Consider the following 26544-nt stretch of genomic DNA (forward strand, 5'->3'; position numbering starts at 1 on the left):
CTAGTTGTAAAGACTAGCCTGTCAGCAGCAGAGGTGAATTATAAACTCAGTGCATAGCAGGGAAACCATCAAGTTCTTTGATGCAGCAGGGCTAGGGTGGCCCCAGTGGAGTCATTCACCCAGCAGGGAGGGTCCTGGGGGACACCAGCAATCGCAGGCTCCGTGATTCTACAGCACCTTCAAAGTGAATTCACATTGCTGCTGCCACAGGGTGGAGTACAGTCCGAATCTGTTACTACAAACAAAGTCATTAGCATCATATAACCAGCCCTGGTTTGACCCCCTCACCAGTGACCCCAGTGGGGTCAGCAGCTATTTGAAAGTTAGGTGAGTAGTGAATTTTTTGGCTGCCACCTTAGTCATGTTGTTTGCTCTTCCCAGCTGAGTGATTTCTCCAATTGTTCCTGATCCAAGTTTAAATTGATAGCTCTCTGCTTCCTAGATCACGGTAGTCTTTTTCAAAGTAAAGTGACTTTAAACTGCATAGAGTTGTGTTGTGTCCTATAAGCCCGGTAAAACGTTAGCTCAAATCTTTGCCTGTTACATCAGCATGAAAAATAAAGTGATGAGTTCCTTTGTGCCACGTTAGATGATACCCTTGAGGAGCAGAACTCATGGAGTCGAAACGAATAGAGATAGGGAAGTGCTTTATTGGAAATACTTCGATTTAGTTGAGAATTAGAATAAGGAAACTTGGTTTGTAAGGCTCGGAAACACTGATGATCTCAGTTTACCACTGACCGTATTCTCGGCTCTCTGGAACCCTGAGGGAGTCGGGCCCTTCCTGACAGCCAGGTCTCCTGATTTCTGAGGAGTAACACTTTCTTTGCCAACTTTAAAATGCTCTGTGTACCTCTCTGCCATTATGCGATCCAGACAACAAGACGGAAAATTAACCTGATTACTTTGCTGATGTGTTAAGTCAAAAATACATACAACAATAGCTCTCTGACATGACACCCTTATTTTATAGTATGATCTGAAAACTGAAAGAGCGCCTCTTGTGGTGGTGGTTTCTACCACGGGCAACGGAGACCCGCCAGACACGGCCCGCAAGTTTGTTAAAGCCATACAGGACAAGACGCTGCCGAGTGACTTCTTGGCTCACCTGTGGTATGGATTACTAGGTGTGGACTGTATTTTGTGCACTTACTGTACTGTTGCTGCTGGATTTAACTCTAGTATCTAAATGTATCTTTCAAAGCCATGGTGTGTGATTGCCTGGGTTTTGTCCTTTTTGGGTTTTTGCATAAATACTTTATGTATGTATAATATTTGAATGTAAATAAGGTGCTGTTTCCCCAGTCTTCACCCCGCTGCAGCTCCTCTGCAGAGCCCCTGAGTAGCACCTTAACCCCGGGCACACACCAGATTCAACCAGGAAATATTTTCACGATGTTAGTGGCCAGGCCCCACCCTAAACCTGCTAGAACAGAATCCCTGAAGGAGCGACCTGGCATGCTGGTGGTTTTTTTGTCGTTGTTGTTGTTTTTTTTAAAGCTCTCAGGTGGATCTGATAGTTTCCCTAGGGGAAGACCCATTCCCCTAGGATGTGGTTCTAAAGCCTGGCCATGCACTGGGATCTGCTGGGGGAGTTTTCCTTCCAATTCCATTATTTTGAGCCCCCTCTCCAGTGATTCTGACTTAATTGTTCTGAGGTAGGGTCCTGGTATCAGTATTTTTAAAGCTCCCAGGTGACTCTAATATGTATCCCAGCTTAAGAAGCACTGGCCTAAGGCTCTGTGAAGTATAGGTTTAAAATATTAAAGGATCAGAAGGACCGGCTCAGCAAGGTAGGGCACCAGAGAGGGAATTCAGGGTCCATTTGCCTGGCTTGTGATCTGTGTTCACCTTTGACAACTATTTTGGGGAAGGTATCTAGGAGGGATGGAATGTGCTATGATAAATAATCGGTTAGAGATTTGAGGTTGTGACCCTGGCCAAGATCTGTCGTGTAATGTATTCAAGAGAGCATTTTAGAGTGTTCACATCTTTCTAATTTGTTTTTTTCCAGTTTCTTTACTTTCAAGAGTGAACATGTACGTATTGCTTTAAAAATTCCTCAAAAAATTATTTAAAAGGAAACACTGAAGCTTATCCAACCGCTTTAGTCAGTCTTAGGCCCGTATATGGACCCACCAATTGCTCACCTCATTCTTGTAGGAAAAATCCAGGAAGACAGTTAAACAACTAGAAATTTAAGCTTTTAACTTTAAATTTTCAACTAAGTATGAAAATATTAGTCCATTTCTTACCAGGAAACATAGAAGCAATTCTTAATTTATCCAGCACAGAAACAGAGCAAATAAATGGTTGTTTGTGTTTCAGATGTAACCTTTTCATGTTCTAGATTAGGAGTCAGTAAATGGTAAAGGACAAGATAGTAAAAATTTTAGGCTTTGCAGGCCATTAGTCTCTATACCATCTACTTAGCTCTGTTGTTGTCACTTGAACCTGCCATAGCAAGGTGTGAACCAGTGGACCTGGCTGTGTTCCAATAAAACTTTATTTACAAAGGCAGTGGGTGGTAATTGGCTCACAATTGGCTATACTTTGCAGACCCTGCAGTAGATTGGAAAAGTCTGCAAATACAGATACTACCTGTTTTTAATCCTTGTTTACAGATTGCCATATTTTTACACAGATTCATGGAAACAAAAATGTGAGATCTATTTCTGTTAATAGTGGTCCAAAGTATTTATTTGTTTCTATTTGTATACTTAGTATTTCTCAAGGAAAAAATAAGAAAATGTGAAGCTATACATTATTTCTTGTTCCATCAACAACAGCATGGAGTGGTATTGTTTTAAATGTTTTGTTTCTCTCTTCTGTATGTGGTTAAATTTAAACCTTATTGCATACTGATAACCTATTTGGGCTCTTTAGGTCTGGGTGATTCAGAATACACGTACTTCTGTAATGGGGGGAAGATAATTGATAAACGATTGCAAGAGCTTGGTGCCCAGCGTTTCTATGACACTGGCCACGCGGATGACTGTGTAGGGTAAGAGCAACGTATTTTCTGTCACTTCCAGTAAACCTTGTTTGTACATGATGAAAGTTAGTGAGTTTATAAAAGGGGTTCACTTTTGATCCAGCACTAAACTTCGATGTTGAAAGTCTTATTTTAGTTTTGTTAGCTGTCTTTAATTCTAGCACCAAAGAAGACCATCCAGGGTTTCACTTATCTATTTTGCTGATTTTTTTTGTGTGCCTTATCCATCTCAGTATCTGTTAATGGAAGAAACTAGGAAAGGTTCCCCAGTACAGTTACCTTAGTCTTAAAAGTGTGTAGGTGTTTGCAAAAAGTCAGCATTGTCTTTAGGCACTTGGGTAGCGTGTGCCCACGGGAGCGACTGGACTCGGGACCTCCCACGTGGAGGGTGCCCAGCGGCCATGAGTTACGGTTGGAGGAGGCGGGTCAGAGGCCTTCCTGGCACACTGGTTCCTCAGTGTTCTCCCTCCTGTTGGCCACTTGCCACCATGCCAACCGGAAATATTTCTATTTCATTAATTTTTTCTTGTTTTTACAATTCAGCATTTCACTCTATGTGCCACCTTTCAAATGTTCTTAATGTCTTAATTCAGAAACCTTACAGGTACTGTGCTACAACTTATGCTGTCATTTATCCTTGAACTGCTTTAGGCAGAAAACAGCACACACACGCCTTTGATTTTTTTTCTACTAGGCAAATCTCACCCACCAGATCTGTGTTTATGCATCATGACAAGTTCAGCAAAGGTCGTGCTTTTCTATGTATATCACCTTAAACGGGCGTGTTGGAGACACTTCTGTTTCCCCATAACTCAGCCTTTGAGTCCACTACATCCGTCGTTTTCTGCAGCTGTGATACTGTGGATTTGTTCCATCTTCCGAGGGCACATGTCCTTTCTGATAACAAAGCTCTGCCACATTTCCTTGCGCGTTATCTTTTAGTTTTGTCCCTTTGTATTGGGCTTCCCCCCAACCCCGAACCTTGTTGGCATTAAATGTTTATTGTCCTGTATGAGCTGTTTAATTGCTAAACCCCCATAAATCCATTAGTCCTATTGCTCAGTTCATTTTTTACTTCAAAGGCTTTCAATTTCCCTGTTCATCTATTGGATCGAGCATTAAAATTCTTTTTTTTAACATCTTTCTTGGAGTATAATTGCTTTACAATGGTGTGTTAGTTTCTGCTTTATAACAAAGTGAATCAGTTATACATATACATATGTTCCCATATCTCTTCCCTCTTGCATCTCCCTCCCTCCCACCCTCCCTATTCCACCCCTCTAGGTGATCACAAAGCACAGAGCTGATTTCCCTCTGCTATGCGGTTGCTTCCCACTAGCTAGCTGTTTTACGTTTGGTAGTGTATATATGTCCATGCCACTCTCTCACTTTGTCACATCTTACCCTTCCCCCTCCCCATATCCTCAAGTCCATTCTCTAGTAGGTCTGCATCTTTATTCCCATCTTGCCACTAGGTTCTTCATGACCTTTTTTTTTTTTCCTTAGATTCCATATATATGTGTTAGCATACTGTATTTGTTTTTCTCTTTCTCACTTACTTCACTCTGTATGACAGACTCTATAACTCCATCCACCTCACTACAAATAACTCAATTTTGTTTCTTTTTATGGCTGAGTAATATTCCATTTTATATATGTGCCACATCTTCTTTATCCATTCATCCGATGATGGACACTTAGGTTGCTTCCATGTCCTGGCTATTGTAAATAGAGCTGCAATGAACATTTTGGTACATGACTCTTTTTGAATTATGGTTTTCTCAGGGTATATGCCCAGTAGTGGGATTGCTGGGTCATATGGTAGTTCTATTTTTAGTTTTTTAAGGAACCTCCATACTGTTCTCCATAGTGGCTGTATCAATTTACATTCCCACCAACAGTGCAAGAGTGTTCCCTTTTCTCCACACCCTCTCCAGCATTTATTGTTTCTAGATTTTTTGATGATGGCCATTCTGACCGGTGTGAGATGATACCTCATTGTAGGTTTTTTTTTTTTTTTTTTTTGAGGTATTGGATTTTTTTTTTTAATTTTATTTATTTATTTATGGCTGTGTTGGGTCTTCGTTTCTGTGTGAGGGCTTTCTCTAGTTGCGGCAAGTGGGGGCCACTCTTCATCGCGGTGCGCGAGCCTCTCACTATCGCGGCCTCTCTTGTTGCGGAGCACAGGCTCCAGACGCGCAGGCTCAGCAATTGTGGCTCACGGGCCTAGTTGCTCCGTGGCATGTGGGATCTTCCCAGACCAGGGCATGAACCCGTGTCCCCTGCACTGGCAGGCAGACTCTCAACCACTGTGCCACCAGGGAAGCCCTCATTGTAGTTTTGATTTGCATTTCTCTAATGATTAATGATGTTGAGCATTCTTTCATGTGTTTGTTGGCAATCTGTATATCTTCTTTGGAGAAATGTCTGTTTAGGTCTTCTGCCCATTTTTGGATTGGGTTGCTTGTTTTCTTTGTTATTGAGCTGCATGAGCTGCTTGTAAATTTTGGAGATTAATCCTTTGTCAGTTGCGTCATTTGCAAATCTTTTCTCCCATTCTGAGGGTTGTCTTTTCGTCTTGTTAATGTTTTCCTTTGCTATGCAAAAGCTTTTAACTTTCATTAGGTCCCATTTGTTTATTTTTGTTTTTATTTCCATTTCTCTAGTAGGTGGGTCAAAAAGGATCGTGCTGTGATTTATGTCATAGAGTGTTCTGTTATGTTTTCCTCTAAGAGTTTATAGTGTCTGGTCTTACTTTTAGGTCTTTAATCCATTTTGAGTTTATTTTTCTGTATGGTGTTAGGGAGTGTTCTAATTTCATTCTTTTACATGTAGCTGTCCAGTTTTCCAGCACCACTTATTGAAGAGGCTGTCTTTTCTCCACTGTATATCCTTGCCTCCTTTATCAAAGATAAGGTGATCATATGTGCGTGGGTTTATCTCTGGGCTTTCTATCCTGTTCCATTGATCTATGTTTCTGTTTTTGTGCCAGTACCAAACTGTCTTGATTACTGTAACTTTGTAGTATAGTCTGAAGTCAGGGAGCCAGATTCCTCCAGCTCCATTTTTCGTTCTAAAGATTGCTTTGGCTATTCGGGGTCTTTTGTGTTTCCATACAAATTGTTCTAGTTCTGTGAAAAATGCCAGTGGTAGTTTGATAGGGGTTGCATTGAATCTGTAGATTGCTTTGGGTAGTATAGTCATTTTCACCATGTTGATTCTTCCAATCCAAGAACATGGTATATCTCTCCATCTATTTGTATCATCTTTAATTTCTTTCATCAGTGTCTTATAATTTTCTGCATACAGGTCTTTTGTCTCCTTAGGTAGGTTTATTCCTAGATATTTTATTCTTTTTGTTGCAATGGTAAATGGGAGTGTTTTCTTAATTTCACTTTCATATTTTTCATCATTAGTGTATAGGAATGCAAGAGATTTCTGTGCATTAATTTTGTATCCTGCTACTTTACCAAATTCATTGATTAGCTGTAGTAGTTTTCTGGTAGCATCTTTAGGATCCTCTGTGTATAGTCTCATGTCATCTGCAAACAGTGACAGCTTTACTTCTTCTTTTCCAATTTGGATTCCTTTTTCTTCTCTGATTGCTGTGGCTAACACTTCCAAAACTGTGTTGAATAATAGTGGTGAGAGTGGGCAACCTTGTCTTGTTCCTGATCTTAGTGGAAATGGTTTCAGTTTTTCACCATTGAGGACAATGTTGGCTGTGGGTTTGTCATATATGGCCTATATTATGTTCAGGAAAGTTCCCTCTGTGCCTACTTCCTGCAGGGCTTTTATCATAAATGGGTGTTGAATTTTGTCGAAAGCTTTTTCTGCATCTGTTGAGATGATCATATGGTTTTTCTCCTTCAATTTGTTAATATGATGTATCACGTTGATTGATTTGCGTATATTGAAGAATCCTTGCATTCCTGGAATAAACGCCACTTGATCATGGTGTATGATCCTTTTAATGTGCTGTTGGATTCTGTTTGCTAGTATTTTGTTGAGGATTTTTGCATCTATGTTCATCAGTGATATTGGCCTGTAGTTTTCTTTCTTTGTGACATCTTTGTCTGGTTTTGGTATCAGGGTGATGGTGGCCTCGTAGAATGAGTTTGGGAGTGTTCCTCCCTCTGCAATATTTTGGAAGAGTTTGAGAAGGATAGGTGTTAGCTCTTCTCTAAATGTTTGATAGAATTCGCCTGTGAAGCCATCTGATCCTGGGCTTTTGTTGTTGGAAGATTTTTAATCACAGTTTCAATTTCAGTGCTTGTGATTGGTCTGTTCATATTTTCTATTTCTTCCTGGTTCAGTCTTGGCAGGTTGTGCAGTTCTAAGAATTTGTCCATTTCTTCCAGGTTGTCCATTTTATTGGCATATACTTGCTTGTAGTAATCTCTCATGATCGTTTGTATTTCTGCAGTGTCAGTTGTTACTTCTCCTTTTTCATTTCTAATTCTATTGATATGAGTCTTCTCCCTTTTTCTCTTGGTGAGTCTGGCTAATGGTTTATCAATTTTGTTTATCTTCTCAAAGAACCAGCTTTTAGTTTTATTGATCTTTGCTATTGTTTCCTTCATTTCTTTTTCATTTATTTCTGATCTGATCTTTATGATTTCTTTCCTTCTGCTAACTTTGGGGTTGTTTTGTTCTTCTTTCTCTAATTGCTTTAGGTGCAAGGTTAGGTTGTTTATTTGAGATGTTTCCTGTTTCTTGAGGTAGGCTTGTGTTGCTGTAAACTTCCCTCTTAGAACTGCTTTTGCTGCATCCCGTAGGTTTTGGGTCGTCATGTCTCCATTGTCATTTGTTTCTAGGTATTTTTTGATTTCCCCTTTGATTTCTTCAGTGATCACTTCGTTATTAAGTAGTGTGTTGTTTAGCCTCCATGTGTTTGTATTTTTTACAGATCTTTTCCTGTAATTGATATCTAGTCTCATAGTGTTGTGGTCGGAAAAGATACTTGATATGATTTCAATTTTCTTAAATTTACCAAGGCTTGATTTGTGACCCAAGATATGATCTATCCTGGAGAATGTTCCATGAGCACTTGAGAAAAATGTGTATTCTGTTGTTTTTGGGTGGAATGTCCTATAAATATCAATTAAGTCCATCTTGTTTAATGTATCATTTAAAGCTTGTGTTTCCTTATTTATTTTCATTTTGGATGATCTGTCCGTTGGTGAAAGTGGGTTGTTAAAGTCCCCTACTATGATTGTGTTGCTGTCGATTTCCCCTTTTATGGCTGTTAGTATTTGCCTTATGTATTGAGGTGCTCCTATGTTGGGTGCATAAATATTTACAATTGTTATACCTTCCTCTTGGATCGATCCCTTGATCATTATATAGTGCCCTTCTTTGTCTCTTGTAATAGTCTTTATTTTAAAGTCTATTTTGTCTGATATGAGAATTGCTACTCCAGCTTTCTTTTGATTTCCATTTGCATGGAATATCTTTTTCCATCCCCTCACTTTCAGTTTGTATGTGTCCCTAGATCTGAAGTGGGTCTTTTGTAGACAGCATATATACGGGTCTTGTTTTTGTATCCATTTAGCCAGTCTGTGTTTTTTGGTGGGAGCATTTAATCCATTTACATTTAAGGTAATTATCGATATGTATGTTCCTATTCCCATTTTCTTAAATGTTTTGGGTTTGTTATTGTAGGTGTTTTCCTTCTCTTGTGTTTCTTGCCTAGAGAAGTTCCTTTAGCATTTGTTGTAAAGCTGGTTTGGTGGTGCTGAACTCTCTCAGCTTTTGCTTGTCTATAAAGGTTTTAATTTCTCCATTAAATCTGAATGAGATCCTTGCTGGGTAGAGTAATCTTGGTTGTAGGTTTTTCTCCTTCATCACTTTAAGTATGTCTTGCCACTCCCTTCTGGCTTACAGAGTTTCTGCTGAAAGATCAGCTGTTGACCTTATGGGGATTCCCTTGTGTGTTATTTGTTGTTTTTCCCTTGCTGCTTTTAATATGTTTTCTTTATATTCAATTTTTGATAGTTTGATTAATATGTGTCTTGGCGTGTTTCTCCTTGGATTTATCCTGTATGGGACTCTCTGTGCTTCCAGGACTTGATTAACTATTTCCTTTCCCATATTAGGGAAGTTTTCAACTATAATCTCTTCAAATATTTTCTCAGTCCCTTTCTTTTTTCTCTTCTTCTTCTGGGACCCGTATAATTCGAATGTTGGTGCGTTTAATGTTGTCCCAGAGGTCTCTGAGACTGTCCTCAGCTCTTTTCATTCTTTTTTCTTTATTCTGCTCTGCAGTAGTTATTTCCACTATTTTATCTTCCAGGTCACTTATCCGTTCTTCTGCCTCAGTTATTCTGCCATTGATTCCTTCTAGAGTATTTTTAATTTCATTTATTGTGTTGTTCATCGTTGCTTGGTTCCTCTTTAGTTCTTCTGCGTCCTTGTTAAATGTTTCTTGCATTTTGTCTATTCTATTTACAAGATTTTGGATCATCTTTACTATCATTATTCTGAATTCTTTTTCAGGTAGACTGCCTATTTCCTCTTCATTTGTTAGGTCTGATGTGTTTTTACCTTGCTCCTTCATCTGCTGTGTGTTTTTCTGTCGTCTCATTTTGCTTCACTTACTGTGTTTGGGGTCTCCTTTTCGCAGGCTGCAGGTTCATAGTTCCTGTTGTTTTTGGTATCTGTCCCCAGTGGCTAAGGTTGGTTCAGTGGGTTGTGTAGGCTTCCTGGTGGAGGGGACTAGTGCCTGTGTTCTGGTGGATGAGGCTGGATCTTGTCTTTCTGGTGGGCAGGTCCATGTCTGGTGGTGTGTTTCAGGGTGTCTGTGGCCTTATTATGATTTTAGGAAGCCTCTCTGCTAATGGGTGGGGTTGTGTTCCTATCTTGCTAGTTGTTTGGCATAGGGTGTCCAGCACTGTAGCTTGCTGGTTGTTGAGTGAAGCTGGGTCTTGATGTTGAGATGGAGATCTCTGGGAGATTTTCGCTGTTTGGTATTATGTGGAGCTGGTAGGTCTCTTGTGGACCAGTGTCCTGAAATTGGCTCTCCCACCTCAGAGGCATAGCCCTGATGCCTGGCTGGAGCGCCAAGAGCCTTTCATCCACATGGCTCAGAATGAAAGGGAGAAAAAATAGAAAGGAAGAAAGAGGATAAAATAAAATAAAGTAAAATAAAGTTATTAAAATAAAAAATAATTATTAAGAAAAAAAATTTTTTAAGTAGAAAAAAAATTTTTTAAGAAAAAAAAAAAAAAAACGACAGACAGAACCCTAGGACACATGGTGAAAGCAAAGCTATACAGACAAAATCTCACACAGAAGCATACACATACACACTCACAAAAAGAGAAAACAGGAAAAATATATATATATCGTTGCTCCCAAAGTCCACCTCCTCAATTTGGGATGATTCGTTGTCTATTCAGGTATTCCACAGATGCAGGTACATCAAGTTGATTGTGGAGATTTAATCCTCTGCTCCTGAGGCTGCTGGGAGAGATTTCCCTTTCTCTTCTTTGTTTGCACAGCTCCCGGGGTTCAGCCTTGGATTTGGACCCGCCTCTGCGTGTAGGTCACCTGAGGGCGTCTGTTCTTCGCTCAGACAGGACGGGGTTAAAGGAGCAGCTGCTTCAGGGGCTCTGGTTCACTCAGGCCGCGGGGAGGGAGGGGTGCAGAGGAGGCAGGGCGAGCCTGCGGCGGCAGAGGCCGGCGTGATGTTGCAGCAGCCCGAGGCGCGCCGTGCGTTCTTCCGGGGAAGTTGTCCCCGGTCACGGGACCCTGGCGGTGGCGGGCTGCACAGGCTCCCGGGAGGGGCGGTGTGGAGAGTGACCTGTGCTCGCACACAGGCTTCTTGGTGGCGGCAGCAGCAGCCCCAGCGTCTCACGCCCGTCTCTGGGGTCCGCGCTGATGGCCGCGGCTCACGCCCGTCTCTGGAGCTCGTTTAGGCGGCGCTCTGAATCCCCTCTCCTCGCACACCAGGAAACAAAGAGGGAAGAAAAAGTCTCTTGCCTGTTCGGCAGCTCCAGTCCTTTTCCCGGACTCCCTTCCGGCTAGCTGTGGCGCACTAGCCCCTTCCGGCTGTGTTCACGCCGCCAACCCCAGTCCTCTCCCTGCGATCCGACCGAAGCCCGAGCCTCAGCTCCCAGCCCCGCCTGCTCCGGCGGGGGAGCAGACAAGCCTCTTGGGCTGGTGAGCGCTGGTCGGCACGGATCCTCTGTGCGGGAATCTCTCCGCTTTGCCCTCTGCACCCCTTTGGCTGCGCTCTCCTCCGTGGCTCCGAAGCTCCCCCCTCTGCCACCCACAGTCTCCACCCGTGAAGGGGCTTCCTAGTGCGTGGAAACCTTTCCTCCTTCACAGCTCCCTCCCGCTGGTGCAGGTCCCGTCCCTATTCTTTTGTCTCTGTTATTTCTTTTTTCTTTTGCCCTATCCAGGTACGTGGGGAGTTTCTTGCCTTTTGGGAGGTCTGACATCTTCTGCCAGCGTTCAGTGGGTGTTCTATAGTAGTAGTTCCACGTGTAGGTGTATTTCTGGGGAGGAAATATCTTTGGGGAAGAAGGTGATCTCTGCTTCTTACTCTTCCGCCATCTTCTCCTCTCTCCCTAAAATTCTTGAATGTATATTTTAGCAGCCTGCATCTCTTAAATTGTCAACCTAAGTACACTTTTGTAAGATTAAAATATTTTCAAGGAGACATCTTGGCTTAAAGTACCACCACATTGAAGGGGTTAAGAATGTAGACTGGAGTCCATACATCTGGGTTCAAATCCTTGATTTTCCCCACTTACTGACTGTGAAACCTTGGTCAGATTACTTAAACTTTTTGTGCCTTGGTTTCTCCCTTGTAAAATAGATAATAATAGTACATGTTGTGTAAGGTTCTTTGGAGCATCAAATGAATTAATACAAGTTGTTATTTTAGAACAATGCCTGCCACGTAGTAAGCACACAGCAAGTATGAGCTTTCTGATTTATGGGTATTATCATCTTACTATTTCTGAGTTGAGAATGGGGTGTTAAATGTAGCTGTCATTATTGAACTGCGGATTTTATATGCTTGCTCTTCCAAAGGCTTCTGAGGGATAGATGTACTGTGTGACCAAATTTGGAACTATGTACTGTGAGCACCAAATGAATATGATGAAATTATGGTCCAAGTTGCAATAACATGGAGGTCTATAATATGTCTCCTCTTAATTGTCATTTAGCTTTATGAATTGGAATTTAATTGATAACTTGTTTGAGTTGTGATTGAAAATGACAAAGATGTTATTCCCAAGGTCCTGATGCAGTCTTTCTTAGCAATTCTGTACACTCTGTGTACGGTTTCTGTTCAGGGAGTGTAGGGACTGTTATTGTTGAGCCCTCATACTTTGCTAGTAGTAAGTAGACTACTGTATTTTAAAATGTACTTATGATTTTTTTTTAAATTAATTAATTTATTTTTGGCTGTGTTGGGTCTTCATTGCTGTGCGCGGGCTTTCTCTAGTTGCAGCAAGCAGGGGCTACTCTTCGTTGCGGTGCGCGGGCTTCTCATTGCAGTGGCTTCTCTTGTTGCAGAGCAGGGGCTCTAGGCGCGTGGGCTTCAGTAGTTGTGGCTCGCGGGCTCTAGAGCGCAGGCTCAGTAGTTGTGGCTCACGGACTTAGTTGCTCCACAGCATGTGGGGTCTTCCCAGACCAGGGCTTGAACCCATGTCTCCTGCATTGGCAGGCGGATTCTTAACCACTGCGCCACCAGGGAAGTCCCCTGTATTTATGATTAATTCAGCTCTCCTAAAGGATGCTTGCTTTTTTCCCCTGTGGTCAGCCTGCCTGGAAATTTTACCAGAATAATTGCTCAGAACTGATCGAAGGTTTGAACTATTAGTCAAAAGAGCGTTAATCTGGAGTGGTTTCTTGGTGATATTTTAATCTGTGGGAAACAAAGATCAGTAAATTGGCTAGGCACAAAAAAAAAAAAAAGATGGTGCATTCGATTGATGCAATTATCATTTGTGATATTAGAGTAGACTTGGATTTTGGGTAAGTACTGTTAGCCTCATCAGAATTTAGCATGCCTCTTTAAAATTACAGCTTCTTAAATTACCAGCTCTGTTTTAGGAAGTTAAGAGGAATCACACTGCTATTACCTTTTACTAAATTATCTTCATTTTTGCTCTCTGAATTTTTTACAGCACAGCGCTAATGAACACAATAATGTTCTGCTTTTTAGCTTAATCATTCATAAGTATTTTTTGTATTCTGAATAGCCTCCATATTTAGTGTTTTTGACAGTTGCACAGCATTCTGTCAAATGGACAGATTCTGCCATTATCCAATTGTTATGTATTTAAATGGAGAACTTAGGCATTTGTTTCTTTTTTCCTTTTTTATTACAACAATCCAGTTTAGAACTTGTGGTTGAGCCATGGATTAACGGACTCTGGGCTGCCCTGGCGAAGCATTTTCTGTTGAGTAGAGGAAGAGAGGAGATGAATGGAACTCTCACAATGGCATCTAATGCCTCCCGGAGGACAGACCCCGTGACACCGGAATTATTACACATTGAATCACAGGTTGGACTTCTGAGATTAGATGATTCCAGACGAAAGGATGCTGAAGTTATAGAGCAAAATGCTGTGAACAGAGGTCAATCGAATACATTGATTGCAGACTTTGAGCCCTCGCTTATCCGTTCAGTACCCCCGCTTTCACAAGCCTCTCTGAATATTCCCGCTTTACCACCAGAATATTTACAGGTGCATCTGGAGGAGTCCTTTGGCCAGGTAAGCAGTTTTACTTTATGCGCCGTGGGTGGTGGTGGTGGTGGTGTTTTTTAAATTACATTATGATGGAGGCCAGCAGACTGTGGCGTGCAGGGAGAGTGTGGTCTCCCACCTCTCTTTTGTAAATAAAGTTTTATTGGAGCCCAGCCATGCCCATCCATTCACGCGGCGCCTGTGGCTGCTTCTGCACTGCACTGGCGGAACTGAGTAGTCACTGGAGAGGTGCTACCTCCACGCATTGCACACCTGCTTGTGGTGTTATTCTTTGAAGAAGGAAATGGTTAACAGCTCAGTTTCTCCATCATTTTGGAGAATTAACTTCTTGGTTTCTCACTTTATATGTCAGCCAGATGAGGGCAAGTTGTTGTGGGCAGTCAGGAAATTATCTCAGCAGCTAAACTCAGAGGACTCATTTATAGGAAAATCTTTTCCCAGTATGGATTTTTGGTATTCTGGGTTACTCCACTTTGTGGGTTTTTCTTTTTCTTGATAATATCTTACACATATATTTTTGTCTATATTAAGTCTTTTTCTGTTTGCCTAGAGTATTTTTCCTGTCAATAAATAAATGACTTTAAAGTGGTCTTTAAATTTTTGAGCATCAAGTTGAATAATAGCTAATATTACCCCATGATTGCCAGTATTTGGTACCCTGAAATTTCTTCCAGCATGCTTGGAATAAATTTCCAGTGCAACCAATCTTGTAATGCGGAGCCAAGCCCTCTTTTTTAGAGTGGCTGATTGGAGTCCCACAGGGGCTTTCTCGCGTAAACCACACCTTTAGTACAGCCATCATGTTTTCTTGTTTCTTTGTTTCTTTTTATTAAATGATGAACCATTTAGACATTTTAGAAACAATATAAGTACAGCTTTCTAGTTTACTAGAACTGTTTGCATATATCTGAGATGATATTAGTGTTTTTAGCATCATATTTTTATAGTGTTTTTCTAATGCATTCAGATAAACAGGTATGGTTTTATATGACCTGCCATGGGTTATTGCTTTTGCACTCATACTTCATTATTTATTAAGTGGGGTCATCACAATAAGTACATTGTAGTCAGGGCTGGGACCAGGCATGGGTGGCTCTAGTGAACATGCTGGGCTGGTGGGAGCAGGGTGCATGGACGTGTGGAGAGCCAGGCCCCGTGTGCTTGCTGCAAGGATGGGTGCATGTGGCAGAGGCGGTGAGCGCTGACTGATCTGACAAGGCACTTCACTGAGGATCTGCTGAGAGTTTCTTTTATGGTAGGTATCATTAAATAGGCTTGGTTGGTAATGTGGTTAAAAGATTTTTTAAAATCTCAACTATTTAAGGGAAAGTTGTGTAAATCTGTTCAAAGGATATACCTAGAGGGTAAGGGGTTGGGGAAAAAAGTTTCCTTTCTTAGGGCATCCTCTTGGGATAATCACCTTGGGGGCAGGGTGGGTGGGGGAGGGGAGGGTGGAAGCAGGACTGGGCCGAGTGGGAAGCTGAGCTTCAGTGCAGCCATCAGAAAGCCTTCAGCTGGACCCACTCACGCCACACAGCGTCGTCTCCCCACCCCTCTGCCTCTAACGCCGTGGGATCTCCTGGACTTTGCAGTACAAGCAGCATGGCCTACGGTGAGCGTGTCACGGGGTCCTGCTGCAGAGCTCCTTCCTGCTCCGGGCCCCCTCAAAGCTGGCCACTTTTGTGTCACCTGGTGTTTGGGTTGGAGCGGTATTTCAGTATCCCAGAGCCTGAAGAGAGGCCTGCCAGGTGTAATGCATCTCTCTCGGTGAAGTGAAGTGCAAGATGAGATAGTGTATCCTTTACTTGGGAGGGGATGTCCTGACACGCACCAAACATTGGAATCCTAAAAACTGTACTTACACCACAGGCCCTCAATCTCCATACGGCACAGAAGACTCCAGCATCATCTGATCAGCATAATGGTGTTGATACTGTGGACTAGGGTGATGTTTTGCTGGGTGTCCGGATGTTCCGCATTTATTCGCACTGTCTTGTACCAGCAAGCAGGAACGATGTCATGGTCTTGGGGTAGAATTATAAATGTTCAAGTGAAAGTGAACGTGTCTGCTCCTCTTTATGGATAGAAATGGAAAAGAGCACCTTGGCTAAACCTTTGTCCACGTGCCACGTGCCTGAGGCCATGTTAACTGCTCTGTCAAAGAAAACCGTCCATCCGCTGTTGGAGCTACTGCTTGTTTGAGTTTCTGGCATTCATTGTCATCCCCCAGGATCCGTCTGGTTTTTGCAGGGGCCAGGCTGGTGACTTACATGGAACTATGATGGACACCCTCCTGTATCCTTTAGATTTTTAAGGATTATATTGCTATCTGCCTTTCCTCCTAGGATGCTATATTGTTTTTAATTCTATACCTTGATGAGGAGAGAGGCTGGTGTCAAATTCAGAGGCCTCGTCTTGGCCTTCCCCACTGTGACAGCTCTTAGCCCACGGGCCAGGGATCCAGTGTGGGGTTATGCTCACTGCCAAGTGACCTGTGGACCCACTGAGCCGGGCTTGGGCCAGGACTCCATTTACTGCCTGGCCTCGTAGACCTCACTCTTACTGGGCCGTGATGACACTTGGGGTAACAGCATCAGCTTGGACCGTCGTCCAGCAGTCCCTGAAGTACTGGGACATTCCCCTTGGCCCAGTGCACGTTTCCCCCTTGGGCAGGCGTTACCGGGTGCAGTTTCTGTGCCGTGCGGGGTCCCTCCTGGGAGCCTGCCTGCTTCTGCGCTCAGAGGGCTCCGGGTCTCACGGCTGGCGCAGGTCCGGACCTGGACAAGGGGTCTTGAATGAGGAGCAGCTTCCTGCTCGTGACTCCTTCATTCCTTCTCCTTGTCAGGATTGGTCCAGTGCCCTTGTTGGCTGACCCTCCAGGAGCCGTGTTTGCAGTCATTTCCGCTAATTCTGAGAGTCAGGCCCCCTGGCAACCCCCAGCTTTCCAACTCACCGTGATAATTGTGCCCCCCGGCTTTCCTGGCTAAGTGCTCCTGCCTCCCTCTGTTCCTTGTGGGTGGGGGGGGAGGCGGAATCCTGGTTTTCCTGTTGCTGTGAGCCCAGTCTGTGAGCTCCGGTCAGCAGGGGAGGCCAGCCTTGAAGTCACTGGTGCTGGTGCCCCTCTCACCAGCACAGTCCTGTTGGTCTTGGCAGCGCTGTATTCTCTGGGTGCTTCAGGGAACATCGTCATCTGGTGGGGTTTGGCTTTACATGGTTTTATCCACTCTAGTAGGCCCTCTTCTCTGAGCTTTTAATCCTGTCTTTGAATGCTGGCCCTGGTCTTGGCATTTCTGCCCCACTTAGTACAGGCCCTTGCTTTTTCTTTGCTCTCGTAACCCTGCTGTCAGCATGTTCACATCATCTCTGGGGGCTCGTGCCAGGGTGTGTAAAGCCCGTATCCTAGGAGAGTGTCCCAGCTAGAAAAAATCCTTTATCCAAATTTATGTTCTACCCTGCCTGACCCAGGACCTCGATGTTCTATCTTGTGCGCACATATTCTATTGGTGTATGTTGCTGTCCTGCACTTTCTTTGGGGCTGGCCCAACACACAAGCAGCCAGGTTTGTTGCTACCTAACTGTAGTTATTGGTCCAGCAGCCAGGAGGAGAGATGGGGTGCACGGGTAGAGTCCCTGCATTGTCTTAATTCGAGAAGGGAGTTCTTGCTCTTAATAGGCAGGAGTGGCCACTTCTGCAGGCTCAAAGGGCTCAAGGGATCTAGGGATTCAAGCTATTCACCCAGATGTCCCTCTCCCATTCTTTCCCCGCCTGAGTCAGTCCTTGGCCTTCTCTGCCCTCAGGCTGCAGGAGATGAGCGCTTCTTTGTAAACTACAGAGAATGTCCTCTGGCTTTCACACTTAGAATTTAGTTGTTGATTAATTATTCTCGGCTTTCTGCACTTTTTCCGGTTTAATTCCGCCGGCTGAATCGGTACTGCTTCCTCATAGTTGCCAAGCACGTGTCCCCACAGCAGCTAGTGCATTCCCTTCCGGGGGTGCCCGTCCCACGTAGCTGTTGCACTGCTGCCATGTGGTGTCCTTATGGCCAGCGCGCAGTCCAGCTCCACACTCCCATTTTAGCAACTTCCTTGGTTTACTCGGGCGCTGGCTGTCCCAGGCTGGGTTCCTGGGGATCACTGTGAGATGGTTTTTTAGGGTGTCCTCGTCACCCTGGGATGTGAGGGGACAGAAGCAGGATTGGGCGCTGGGAGAAGCTGAGCTGGGATGCAGTCTCAGCAGAGGCCCCAGCTGTGCTCACGGGGTTGTCTGGAGCTGGGATGGCCCTTCAGAGTTGTCCTGAGTTGTGCAGAGGGGCTGGGCCTTTAGAGTCATTGATTTGTTACTGGATATGGGCTGCCTCTGAAAGCAGGTGGGACCTGAGAGTGCTCAGGTGATCCTCAGAGGCGACTGTGAGCTGGCTGAGGGCCACCTGTGGGCGCTCCCAGCAGCCTTGCTGGGGGCCGTGCCCCGCTTCCTTCCACTCGCAGGCTCTCAGCCCTGACCCTCCTTCTAGCTTTCCCATGCAGCCACTTATCCAAAATTAATTGCCTAGCACTTTCTAGGATGTAAGTTTCTATTTTTAATAGAACTTAGGAACATCAAGTTATGAAAGGAGGGGGTTGTACAAAGATTTGGGTTTCTTAATATTTTCCCACGTGTGGCTACTTAAATTTAAATTAATGAAAATCAAATAAAATTAAGAATTCCGTTCCTTAGTCACACAAGCATGTTTCCAAGTGCTCAGTGGGCACATGTGTCTAGTGACTTCCGTATCGGCCAGTGAAATGGAACATTCCCATTGTTGAGAAAGCTCTTTTAGGCAGCACCAGCCCACCACTCTGAGGGTTCCTGTGACCATCTGTGCAGACAGCTTCCAACCTTAGACATCTGTCATTTCCTTTAGAATCTCCTTCTGAAATATGCATGCATGCATGCTATTTCTTCTTGCATAGTTCATTAGGAAGACTGTTAGACCTTTACATGAAAAATGGTAGTATCTGATATTTTCCGTATATCTCAGAAATTCTAAAGTCTAATAGACAAGTTTAAGGTGTAGGTGAGCTTCTGTTCTGAAAGACTGAGAGGCGTATGTCTGTAGCCATTTACCTTAGAGAAGAATACTTAAATAGCAGGACATTTTAAAAGAGCCTGTAGCTCTCACCTTGTCACTAAGTGAAGCAGTGGTAAGTATAATTGAAAACTGCATTTAGTAATATTTTATCACATTTGTTTCTCAAGGAGGAAAGCCAAGCACCTGTGACCTCAGTGGATCCAGTTTTTCACGTTCCCATTTCAAAGGCAGTTCAACTGACTATGAATGATGCCATAAAAACCACTCTTCTGATAGAATTGGACATTTCAGTAAGTTACAGAATGTGTTTCTGAGCACAGGGATGTTGTCAGCAAGTGCAGAGACTTGTGCTGTGTCCTCGTCTACACACTCAGGAAGAGTGAGACCTGTGGCTGGACAGCGGCCTTTTTATTCTTGACCCATCGTTTTTTCTCTCCACCTCATACCTTTTCTTTTCACTTCAAGGAGGGGCTAAAATGAGTGACTGGAGGTGATTCTACTTGAGAGCAAAGTGTTGCTGCCTTACTCATTAACCCGCGAAAGAATGATGGAATCAGAGCAGTATTTCCGTGTAAGAGCCCCTAGGAAGGAAGCTGCTTACCTGAGGTCAGCGGCTAGTGGAAGTAGAGCCAGACTAGACAGTCGTGTGACGTTCACTTCGCAGAGTGGTGGTCCTTGTTCCTTTGAGGATCTGGAAGAAATCACGGACCCCCTCTCCAGAAGAATGATTGTATATAAACACTTTGCACACAGTTTTCGGGCGTTTATGTGCTCCCTCTCTCAACCCCATCCATGAGGCCTCCCCAGCCGCTGCCTCATTGGCCTCAGGTTAAGAAGCTGTGGTTGTACGTCCTCACAGCCACGTGGCTCAACCCTTGACGAGGGCCCTGCGAGGTTCCGCGGGCTGGGCTCTCAGAAGAGGGTGCGCCAAGGCTGTCGATGTGGGTTTAATTGAGTTTCTCAGAGAGAGAAAGAAATGTGACAGGCGTCAGAACTAGATGGTTTTGCTTACGTAGTATTGAGTAGTTCAATTTTCCTTTTGAACATTCTAATCCGTATTGCTAAATGTCGTATGTACACCAAACCATTTCACTCTTGTTCTGTACTTTTGTCACAAAGAGGAGAGGTTTGGCCACCTGCTAGGGACAGCCTGTGTCCCTCCCAGGCTAGAGGTGTGAGCATGTGTGGCCAGAGGGCCCTCTCCAGAGTGCTCCACACCCCACACGGCTCTAAGTAGACCTGCTGTGGGAGGTGGCTCCACCTGGAGCCCAGGTTTGTGCACGGCCAGTACCGAGCCAGGTGGTTTGACGTCGTGTGTCATTAAGGAAAAAGAAATTGCTCTCCCCGACCCCTATTCCTCCCCAAAGGAAAGGAGTAAAGAAAGGAAATTGAAAACCAGTGCAGACGGCCTTAAGTAGTTTCTTTTGCTCCTAATATGTGTGTGTGTATGTTTTCATGAGAGGATTTTTACATGGATTATTGAAACACTACTTACCAGAGCACCTTAATTTTTAGAAGAGGCAGAAGGTCTTAATTTCTAGTCTATGAATACTCAATATAAAGAAAAACATTGGATAACTACAGAATCTCTTTTTAAAAATAACTCCTCATAAAAGTATGTTTGTTTGGTTACTTGGGCTTACTTGTTAGAAACAAAATAATTCTAATTGCAATAAACTAATTCATTTATTCAAATGGTCATATATTTAAAACTCTGTTACCCCACAACGAAAACTCTTTAACTCATGTGGAATTTTTTGTATCTCATGTTGGTTCTTCTCTAGAAAACAGATTTTTCCTACCAGCCTGGAGATGCCTTTAACGTGATCTGTCCCAACAGTGACTCTGAGGTACAGCACCTACTCCAAAGACTGCAGCTCACAGACAGGAGAGAACATTGTGTCATCTTGAACATTAAGGCAGACACGAAGAAGAAAGGTACAGCCCTGATCTCTTATTTCCCAGGATGTCACTGGGCCAGGGGATTGGAGGTGACCAGGGCGAGTCTGCACAGGTGCCCGGGGGTCGGCCACGGATCAGCAGGCGGAACACAGCCACTTGCTGGTCTTGGGGGTTTTTAGCTTTCACGTCAGGTGCCCTGAATGAGTCAGTTACACTGAATGAGATGCTAATAGAGTTTATGCTTATTGGATGCTTACGGACATTAAAAGTGAAGTAGAAGAATCAGCTTTTTCAAAACTCTGGAAATCAGCAAGCTTGCAGCAAACTGGGGAACGCTTAAAAAAATGAATGTAACTGGTTTTGGAGAAGCAGGTTGGTTAGTTGGGCTGATTTGTTAGGCTGTTTTTTGCAATCAGCATTATTTTGTTTCTGGGTTAGCATATTAAAATTGTCATGCAAAAAAAACTGTATTATATGAATCTTTTTTAAAAGTTTTTTGTTGGGAGTTCCCTGGTGACCTAGTGGTTAGGACTCCAGGCTTTCACTGCCGGGGCCCAAGTTTAATCCCTGGTCGGGGGAACATCCTGCAAGCCACATGGCGCGGCCAAAAAAAAAAAAAAAAAAATTTTTTTTTTTTATTTTTTGTTTCTCATAGCATATTTGTTTTTGCTTATTTAATATATGAAAATAATTGCTTGCTCCATAATTAAAGGAAGTTATTTTTTAGTTATTTGCTTAGAATCTTGAACTGGAATTCAGTCAGTTCTGAAATTCTTTTTGAGGATGATAGGCAGTGTTATTGGACCACTGCCATCTTTTGGCTTTTTGTTCCTTTCTTTTGTTCAGTGGTTTTGGATAATTTCCCTTTCTTTTGTTTGGTGTACCTAGATTTGGTAGGTATGGCTGGTACAATAATGCTGTTGAATTTATAACCATTGTTTTTGTAAAGTAGGTTTTTTCTTCTGTATTCCTTTTGAGGAAATTTTTTGATTGAATAAACATTGCCACAAGTCATATTGCCTCAAGTACTTTGACAGCACTATAATGTAAAATCTTACAGCTGTTAGTGTTTTTATGGATGGAACACACTGTCTTCTCTGTTTTCTGTGTCATTGATTCTTTCCCGTCTGCCTGAAAAGGAGCAACCTTGCCCCAGCATATACCCGAGAAGTGTTCTCTCCACTTCCTTCTTACCTGGTGCCTTGAAATACGAGCGCTTCCTAAGAAGGTATTTTTCTTTCTTCTTTGGGTGACTATTTAAAAATATGCTCACTTCTTTGTAGGGTTTATTAAATCTGGTATTTGCCCTTTGAAGGCTTAGAAAATATGGTCTTCACAGCATGTGTTCAAAATAGTTCCCAAGGTGTGCCGTGTCTTTGTAATTGTCATGGGCAAATATTTTTATGTTGTGCTTATACTGAAATTTTTTGTTTTCTGAAATGAGATTTTTAAGGTAGGGCTTTTTCTTAATCTTATTTTTCTAGACATTAACTTGATGTAGCACGGTAACTAGTGATGAAAGTGGCCCTAGGTAGCATGTGTTTTCCAGCTGTACGTGGACACTTTTTCTCTCTAATTGGTGGCAGGAAGCTTGGGGTGTAGGGCCTTTCCACTGCTTGCCACCTGTTTAATGTTGTGAAGACCCCTTTTGTGTAAAAACCTGTGCTTATTTATTATGTCAGAATTCTTCAGGGAACATTGAAGGGTTTTGGTAGGTTATATTGATGTTTAGATGAATTTGGAGACAGAAAGATCCACTGGATGTCAGTGTTATGCCGGGAACTACTGATTTTGTTACAACCATGTTACTCAAGTGGATATTCATGGGTACACTTTCCAAGCTGTGCTTTACCAAACTTGTATTGCAATAAGCATAAATAGTACTATTATTCGGCTACCCTGTCCGCAGTGCAGTGTCTATTCTCTATTTTGTTATTGTGTTTACTGCATTTGTAGTCTTTGGGAAGTGAACTACTTTATGGAGAGGCTTAGTCCTAGATATAATTTGAGTAAATCTACAATTCACTGTGATGAGAACTTCTTGATTAAATAGTTTCACAATTTTAGTTTAACTCTACCGTTTCTGAAAATTTCATGAAGTACATATTTTAAAATATATCTTTCCTTACTGCAAAAGTAATATGCTTATAAAAAGTCTGGACACAAAAGTAAGTAACTCAGGAAGCAAAAGTCCTTCATAATCAAACCCCTGTAATTAACACTTGGATTTTGTTTTGCTAAAGAAAAATGAGGTCATGTAGTATATGTGCTGTTTTGCAACATGCCTTTTTTTACTTAAAAGGAAATGAGTTTGGATATGCCAGCGTGGAAAGGTACTGAAGATACTTTTAAAAGATGCTATGGGTGCAACACAGTTGTTGATTTGAGGACTTCCCTGGTGGCGCAGTGGTTAAGAATCCGCCTGCCAATGCAGGGGACACGGGTTCGATCCCTGGTCCAGGAAAATCCCACATGCCACAGAGCAACTAAGCCCGTGCGCCACAACTACTGAGCCTGTGCTCTAGAGCCCGAGTGCCACAACTACTGACCCCACATGCCACAACCGCTGAAGCCCTCGCACCTATAGCCCATGCTCTGCAACAAGAGAAGCCACTGCAATGAGAAGCCCGCGCACCACAACGAAGAGTAGCCCCTGCTCGCTGCAACTAGAGAAAGCCTGCACACAGCAACGAAGACCCAGTGCAGCCAAAAATAAATAAATAAAATAAATAAATTTTTAAAAATGTTTTTTTAAGAAAAAAACAATTGTTGATTTGATTACGGACAGTTGGTTGTTTCCAGTTTTCCACTATTTAAAAAACCTACATAGGTGAACATTCTGATTCATCTTTGCACACTTGTTTGAAGTCTTTTTTATGTTTTTATTTTTATTTATTCATTTATTTTTTGGTTGCGCTGGGCGGCGTGTGGGATCTTAGTTCCCCAACCAGGGATCGAACCCATGCCCCCTGCATTGGAGGCGTGGAGTCTTAACCACTGGACTGCCAGGGAAGTACCTGAAGTCTTTTTTATTTTTATTAAAAAATTTTTTTAAAAACTTTTTTTTTAGATTTATTTTTATTTATTTATTTAGGCTCCGCCGGGTCTTAGTTTCAGCATGCGAATTCTTAGTTGCGGCATGCATGCGGACTTCTTAGTTCCCCGACCAGGGTTCGAACCCTGGGCCTCCTGCATTGGGAGGGCGGAGTCTTACCCACTGGACCACCAGGGAAGCCCCCTGAAGTTTTTTTAAAAAATAAATTCCTTGGAGTAGAATTACTACGTTAAAAATATTTATAATTTAAGTTTTAGTAACGTTTGTCAGTTCTCTGCACAGTGCTGTATTTCCTATTTTAGTACCTTGAAGTTTCTGTAATTGTAAAGTGAAGGATTTACAATTGCTAGTGTTATAGCCTGTAATTTAGGGAATTTTATTGACTTGAGAAAGCGTGGTGTGAAGTGTTCTTGGTAAACTCCTGTCTTACCAGAGATCCATGCAGAGACCTGGGGCTTTATGCCACGACGTTTCCCAGCTGCTTGTTCTGTGTCCGGCACTTTGAAGAAGCCATGTAATTTGTTGGTATCTGGATAGTTTAAGCAGGGATTCTTGGCTGGGCCAGTGGAAACCCGTGACCCTCACAGGAACATGGATCTCATTTTCCCTGTTAAGGGCATCCAGCCCTCCGGGATGTGGGAGCCATGGAGTAAAAAGTAGTGGTGCCCACTCGCGTTTCAGGTAGCGTTGATGCAGATGACTTCCCGAAGCTCTTTGCTTCCCGTGAGTAATGAGAGCTTTATATGTCCCATGATGGACGTGCTTGGAATTGCATTAGAACCAAAAGTTGTCATTAGCAAGTTTGGTCTTTTGCCCAAGAGTTTGGACTTGGTTCCGTCTTTGAGACTACGGGTCCGGGACTTCCTTGTTTTGCTTTATTTATGTTCTTCTCCTCCCCTTTCCACGATGGGTCCGAGGTGACTCAGAGTCCCCGTGCAGGGGTCTGGAGGTTCGGGCCCTCACTGTTTGTCAGCCTCTGCCCGTGTCCGCATTTCCTGGCATTTGTGTTGAAGCGCACGTGCTCCCCAAGTGCCGTGCTTTTCCCTGCCTCCCGTGCCCCCCTGTGGCTCTGCCATCTCTGGCTGCCCATCACTTCCTTTCTTCCGTGCAGCCAGCTTTCGGCTCAAGCCTGCCTTCTGGGGAGCCTCTGGCCTCAGAAGCCCTGAACGTCCGTGTGCCCTGGTGGATAGGCGGCCTGTCGCACACTGGCTACTTCTTGACCTCTGTTGCTCTCACTCGCCTGTGAAGCCTTTTGGGGAAGTCAGGTGTCCTCTTTGCCCAGTGCTTTACCTGCCCGGTGTCTGTCATAACAGTGGTCAAATAAATGTAGAAATCTGGGTTGTAATCACCAGCTAAGGCAAGAACAGGTACTGTGTCCCGAGATAAAAACGTTAAGTTGTGAGACTTTCTGATTGCTCACATATACCTGCCATGTAATTTGAGATTGGGTTGGTTTAAGATATAGGGAAGGTGACCAAAAATGGAACATAAAAGTGGGGTTTGCCTAATAGGCTGCCATTAAAACGAATAACAAATGCAATGCTCTTGTCCTGCCCACGCTCCTAGTGACCACGCTCCTAGTGCCCACGCTCCTAGTGACCACACTCACTTTTTCTTGGATAACTGGACACACCCCCAGGTGGGGACTCACCCCGCGTTCTCACGGCTGTGACCACAGAGCGCGTGGTGATTTAAGTCGGCTTCCTCGGCCACAGGCGTTCTTGCGAGCCCTCGTGGACCACACTGGCGACGGCGCGGAGAAGCGACGGCTGCAGGAGCTGTGCAGCAGGCAGGGGGCGGCCGACTACAACCGCTTCGTCAGAGACTCCCGTGCCTGCCTCCTAGACCTCCTGCTGGCCTTTCCGTCCTGCCAGCCTCCGCTCGGCCTCCTGCTTGGTGAGTGGTCGCTGTCACAGTCGCCCCAGCCCCGAGGGGCAGCCTCTCCGTGGTAGGAGCACCTTTGAGTTCTCTGCAGGCCCGTGGGAGTGCGTCTCAGTCACCGTGATCAGTAAGTAAGCGTCTTACGGCTGCTCTTCCCGCTGCCTGGACCGCTGAACTGCCTTCTGGAAGTCAAAGAATCTCTCTTCCAAGCTTAAATTTTTATTTTTTAATTTTTCTTTGCTACCATTGCCACTGTCATTGCTCTCTTAATATAGCCAGCCTTAATTCTCTTTTTTTTCCTCAGCCTTCGGCCTCTACTCTGTTTTTCAGAAAGCTTGTAGCCAAATTTTATCTAAAAATGAGGTTTCCAAGAAAAGGACCTTTTTCAAAGATAGTGCTAATTGATGGAGTTTGATGAAGCGTGCGCTCTGTGTGCAGGGTACAGAAATGTTCCCACCTGGGCAAGTCCACCAGTACAAACAAGTGGCCTCACTCACGGTACCCTGGGGGAGACAGAACATCCAGATGTGAAAAGATCACATGCTGGGTTTTTGCCCAGATTGTGTCTTCTGGTCCTCATACTCCAGCAGAAGAGAGTTGAAGATCTTCCCTGAGGAGCTGGCCGCAGGGACTGGAGGCGCTTGCTAGGGGCAGTGACTGTCAGAACCTTACAGGACTTTAAAACCTTTGTTACTTTCCTACGCTTGTAACTTTGTCGTCTCCTCTCGGTTTTCCTTGGTGATAAATAGTAAAATGTTCAAAATTTGCATTTGTGTTTAGTGACGGGAAAACATGTACTTTTTACCCAAGGTCCCTTTTGATGCCGAGTACGGTTAAGGACGCCCTGCTTTACAAGTCAGGCCCTGCCCTCTTTCCCTTTTTATTGCTTAGTGTTCTCTTTCCTCCTCCTCA

At 43.7% G+C, this 26544-nt stretch overlaps 1 protein-coding gene across 4 annotated transcripts in view; it reads left to right on the forward strand.

Moving 5' to 3' along the window:
- MTRR (5-methyltetrahydrofolate-homocysteine methyltransferase reductase) overlaps positions 1–26544 on the forward strand; it is a 38959-nt gene that overhangs the window by 2008 nt on the left and 10407 nt on the right. For 3 of the 4 annotated variants that reach the window (XM_036847070.1, XM_036847071.1, XM_036847072.1), the window contains exons 3-9: positions 974–1127; positions 2887–3004; positions 13353–13731; positions 18962–19084; positions 20579–20732; positions 21836–21924; positions 25467–25647. In XM_036847070.1, the coding sequence (XP_036702965.1) occupies positions 974–1127; positions 2887–3004; positions 13353–13731; positions 18962–19084; positions 20579–20732; positions 21836–21924; positions 25467–25647 (1198 nt within the window). The remainder of the gene's footprint in view (positions 1–973; positions 1128–2886; positions 3005–13352; positions 13732–18961; positions 19085–20578; positions 20733–21835; positions 21925–25466; positions 25648–26544) is intronic. The other variant, XM_036847073.1, reaches the window with a different exon arrangement.

The sequence above is a fragment of the Balaenoptera musculus genome, chromosome 3 (genome assembly GCF_009873245.2).
Source record: "Balaenoptera musculus isolate JJ_BM4_2016_0621 chromosome 3, mBalMus1.pri.v3, whole genome shotgun sequence".
In the NCBI taxonomy this organism is placed as follows: Eukaryota; Metazoa; Chordata; class Mammalia; order Artiodactyla; family Balaenopteridae; genus Balaenoptera; species Balaenoptera musculus.